We start from the raw sequence: 5,155 nt of genomic DNA on the forward strand, positions 1-5,155 counted from the left end.
AGATACTCACTTATCCACTGGCAGCTGAGAGAGGCAGCTTGCCACTAGGCTTGCCAGCTACCTAAGCAGCAGCAATATTAGTCAAACAGTCCACTAATAAAGGACACTGGCTTCAAGATCAGCACCCACGTGACTCCAGAGTAGATGTAGAATGTATAATTTTTTGCCTTGATGTGAAATTCCACAGGGTAGCTAGGGATATGAAAATATAGGAGAAATACTGAATTTCTAAGGACATTCTCAATCGACCACATGATGAAAAAGCAGCTGGCTTCCAGTCTTCTAGAATTTACCAAGGGCAATGATGGCGATTTTATAAATTACTGCAATTATATCTATTTTAAGGTTATTACTGAGTTACTACTCATAGAGTTTTGTGAGGAATGTTTATAAAATAGGGCACCAGCTCTATGTCCTTTGTGAGTTTTCAGCTCATGCGGTCCAGCTCTACTTCATTTATGCTGCTTCAAGATGTATATTTAGGTCTCAGAAAGTCAGCTGAGAATTTCTTCAGCAGAAAAGGATTTTCAATAATTACAGAGTCAATAGTGCTTAGCCCCATCCCTGTGTTTTCCACCAGCAGGAAGGATGAAGCGGAGCGGGAAGGATGAAGCAGGAGCGGGAAGGATGAAGCAGAACTTTGTGTATGGTCCCTCAAAGATGTTAGAGACACAGTTACCTCACCATTCCTCTTAGTTCAAAAGTGAGGCAAACTAAGGATCAAGCAACAAACCCATGTTTCTTGAGTCTTCTTTCTTCCTGCATGTTAACATTTTTGCAAGAAAAGAAATTTGGCCCACAAAATCCATTTGTCTTCCAGAACACTCAATAGGAACTAGCTGTATTCAAAACTCCTTTTTCCACAGAAGGTAGATCAGCTAAATTTCACTATTCCATCAGTCCTATGGCTATACTTTCAAATATCCATCCTTGAAAATGCAGACTTACCACTTTACTGGAGGCAAGCACCACAACTGTGGCACTACAGATACATACAACCAAACCAGCACTGAAAGGTGGCCTCCTGACTTATTCAGCATGCACAAAAACAGAGAGGTCCAGAGCGAGAGCTCAGACACGCTCAGTCCAGATCCCTTCATATCACAATCAGAGCACCGTGACTGCTCTAGTGCCTCTTGTCACTCATTATAGCTGAGGCGTAGCAGGAAGAATAGAGCTGACACATATCCTTTGATGTTGCCTGTTCTGGGTGGAAGACAAGACAGGACTATTCTCCTGCAAGAATGTATCTTATTCCATGTGTCCCCAGCCTTGAGTTTTGCTGAAACTGATGTTCTAGATTAACACTAGATAGCAACAGACAAACTCATGTCTGTATCTACTATATTTTTGGTCAGTGAATCTATGTCATGTCTGCACTGAAAATGATAATACACAAACTAAATCACAAACAATTAAAATCACCCACAAATATAACTCAAAAGCCAGGTCCAAAAAAGGGAGCGAAATTAAATTTAAAATATGAAATGGAATAAAAATGCAATTTAAAGTAGTACATTTGAATTAATGTAAGGACACTCACCACCCCTCCCCCCCCATTAGCTTATTAGAAGCTTTTACAGAATATTCAAACTTTTTGCTCTTTAAGGATGTTGTCTTCAGCCAAATGGAACAGCAAGCCACAATGCTCTGTATGTCTAGCCAAGGTGTCCTCTGAGTTGTCCTCTCCTGAGACCAATCAAGAAAACCAGACTACTTCTCATAACACTTTCCCCTTTTCATATCTCCCTTTCCCATGTCCAATAGTAAAAGGTTAAGCCAAAACAACTGGAAATGAGGTAATGTTCTTCCTACGTGCTGTTATAAGCAGCATACATTTATTGCTCCAAAACATGTGATCAAGGAAAAAAAAAAGCAACAGTTAATTAAAAAATATAAACAATCTTCTCTAGTAAAGTTCAAAAGAATTGCGGCAACTTTTAAGTGAAAGAGGGAGAAATCTATTTTCACCAGTAAAGCACACAAAGAAATGCCTAACTGCGAATGTATTTTCACCTCTTTCTCTTCAGCAAAAGTCCTTAGGTAGGCACTTAACAGCTCTGTTGAGTATGAATGGACTTAAACATGAACATAAGAGCATGAACATGAACATCAGTAAAGTTTGGAGATTATGAAATCTCTTCCTATTGCAGACAAGGTAGACACAGGACTTGGCATTTTCGGTAAACATTTGACTATAACTCAGTTGGCTCACAGACTGTTTTTTCTCATTCTTTTTGCCCGTAGATTCTTCTTTGTGTAATTTGAATTGATAATGATTAATTGGCCAAAATCATCACTTTCAAAGAAAGTGGGAAGAGGGAAGTCCAGCACAATGTAGTGACATACGTAGTCATCTTCTTGCCAAAGCATTGGCTGAATGCCCAGGAGAGAGCACAGTGAACTGGGAGAGAAAGACTTGGGAGAATCAGCAGGGAGAAGGAGCCACCTACAATGTCTGACAAAGCAGGGCCTGGGCTCCTGAATTTAGTTGCCTCCACTGACTCTATGTGCAATGCAGTATGTCACTAGTCCATTTAAGGTGGGTGTTTATTACACCAAAAGGGAAAACTGAGAGGAAATACCAGGTTTTGCTTATTGGAGCCCAAGTGTTTGGTTACTCCCCATTGGAGAGTTTAACTAGAAAGAGGAAGCTTTGTTCTTTCTGAAAAGAATGGGATGGGGGAAGTGGGAAAGATAAAAAGCTCCTCCTTTCTTTCATGTAATAGTGAAAGTAAACCACTTCCTCTGCTGGAAGTTGAGACATCAAAATCAGCAAGAAAGAAGAAACTCACTAGCTTGGGAGGAGGAATAACTGGCTTGCAGTGCCTTCAGTTTTATTTTTTGATCCAAATATAATACATAGCCATTCTGAGAAGTTACTTGGCTCTTCAGTAGGACATAGGTTGGCTGATTCTTAAAATACTATCATATTCCCAGAGTATTACAAAGGTAACTTAATACTACCTGCAGTCTTGAATATTAATTTATATACACATTTTATAAAACACAACTTCAAAGCTCTACGTTTAGGGAAAAAGAAGACGAAGACATGCCTACGATGGAGCCATCACCTTGGCAGACCTCTTGAACATTGTCTGAGGCAGCTGAAAGGGGGTGATGACCTTACAAAGGCCACGCTACAGTTGGAACACTGCTGGTCCCCACTTCCCTTGAGAAGCAGCAGAGCGACAGCTACTGCTGCGAAGTGCTTACAGCACACATCAACTTCAGTGTTCACTGCTATAATACAGACTGTAATAACACCACATCTAAGATTACAACAACTCTTAAATCTGAAAACTATTTAAAAAAAGAAGTAGCCCTTGAAAGCATGGGGATAACAGAGGGGAATCTGAGCAGCAGAAGACCAATTAGTTTGTATTAAAAGCTGAAACGACTTGCATAAGCACATCAGGGGAAACCTAGCTTTATTAAACACAAAAGGTACCACAGCCAAGGATTAAGTGGAATTTTGTCAACTTTTAGGGGAGTTAGCAGCAGACCAACAATCATAATACTCAAAAGAACACATGCCGGAAGTCTGGAAGAGCACAAACTATCAACTCCCTTTTTACAGGGAGTCACATGGAAAAGACACGGGGTAATAAGTACAAGTTACTCCAGGGAAGATTCTGATTGGACACCAGAGGAAAATTTTTCACACTGAGAAGAATCAGCCATCGGAATAATCTCCCCAGGGAAATGGTGGATTTCCCAACACTGGACACTTTCAAGACTCAGCTGGACAGCGTGCTTGGCCATCTTGTCTGGATTGTGCTTTTGCCAAGAAAGGTTGGACCAGACAATCTTTGAGGTCCCTTCCAACACGGTACTCTGTGATTCTATGAACTTTTGCAGCAATGGATCTGAGTGCTTGTTAGGAGTGTTTAACTCAGTCATACAATTTGATAAAACAATACTGGGCTTGCAATCGTATTATCGAGGTTTGCATCCTGACATGTGTTTTTTGAAGTCTTTCACATTCATCCTTTCCTAATACAATTTCAGCCGAAATAAGGTTCTTCTTGAGCCTTTCTTTAATGTATACGAATGTGTGTACATGCAGAATTTTGGCCTGTAACTATGGGAATAGTCCCAAGGAACAGGGTACGTCTGCTCTATTTATTTTTTTTTTTTAAGAAAAGAGCACTGAACAGTTGGGGAGAAATAAAAAATAAATAAATCTTTTTTTCAAACAGGCAAAGAAATGGATGTTCTATTCTGGGTACTTATTAACCTTTTTACTATTCTCTTGTAGCATGGATATTTAATCTAAAGACACTACTTGCAAACAATTATGTTCAGTATTGTACAATTATGTTCAGTTATGTACAGTGAGCTAATCAAACCCATGCAAAAATACGACGGGCAGCCTCACTTTACAAAATCACAGTCTAAAATCAATTATCCAAAAGGTTCCTCACTGCTTATTAACTCAGAAGAGTCACTAGATTGTTTAGGGTATTAAATGCCATTCATACCATGACAAACCTTTGCCAAGCTGATTTTTTAAGTTACCAGGTTTAAGATCACTAAATTTTAATGCACTAGAAAGCGCAACTCACTAACAGTCCATGCTCGGCTCACTCCCAAGACCAGTAATTTCCAACTAAGAGATCATAAACACCATGCAATCCAAATACAGCTGCACAGAACACCAGCAAGGCCATGCAGAGCTGACATACAGTCAGTAGGTTATTGAAGAATACACACGTGGAGTCATACATAGAAGTCATCCAGGTTGGTGTAGTAAAGCTAGGTATTTGTGGAAGGTTAACAGGCAAACTTGGAACTTTTGGAAGAGCTACATTAGGAAGACTGTTGGTGATGCTCCTGTGAAGAAATAAACAATGTAGGAATACAATAAAAAATAGAATATTTAGAGGACAATGAGGGAGAACACCTGATTAGACAGAAAGCCACAGGCAGGTGTTTTGCCCAGATCTTGTAGAAAGCACTTACTTGACAGGTTGCCATGACTCTTGTTCAAGGCCTCTATGAATGGACTGGGCAATTGACGATTCCATAAGATCGATGTAGCGGATGACCATAGGAACAAAAATTTCTTGCAAGTGCTTGTGAAACTTTCCATTGCACAAAAATGCTTAAAAAACAAACAAAACACAGATAAAAAGTGTCAGGCCTTTCCCTA

At 39.7% G+C, this 5,155-nt stretch overlaps 1 protein-coding gene across 1 annotated transcript in view; it reads right to left on the reverse strand.

Moving 5' to 3' along the window:
• CADPS2 (Ca++-dependent secretion activator 2) overlaps nucleotides 1-5,155 on the reverse strand; it is a 120,827-nt gene that overhangs the window by 49,860 nt on the left and 65,812 nt on the right. Inside the window, exons 14-15 of the mRNA XM_010140154.1 lie at nucleotides 4,966-5,107; nucleotides 4,717-4,836 (exon numbers count right to left, since the gene is read on the reverse strand). Of these exons, the coding sequence (XP_010138456.1) occupies nucleotides 4,717-4,836; nucleotides 4,966-5,107 (262 nt within the window). The remainder of the gene's footprint in view (nucleotides 1-4,716; nucleotides 4,837-4,965; nucleotides 5,108-5,155) is intronic.

Source organism: Buceros rhinoceros, unplaced genomic scaffold (genome assembly GCF_000710305.1).
Source record: "Buceros rhinoceros silvestris isolate BGI_N320 unplaced genomic scaffold, ASM71030v1 scaffold3057, whole genome shotgun sequence".
NCBI lineage: Eukaryota > Metazoa > Chordata > Aves > Bucerotiformes > Bucerotidae > Buceros > Buceros rhinoceros.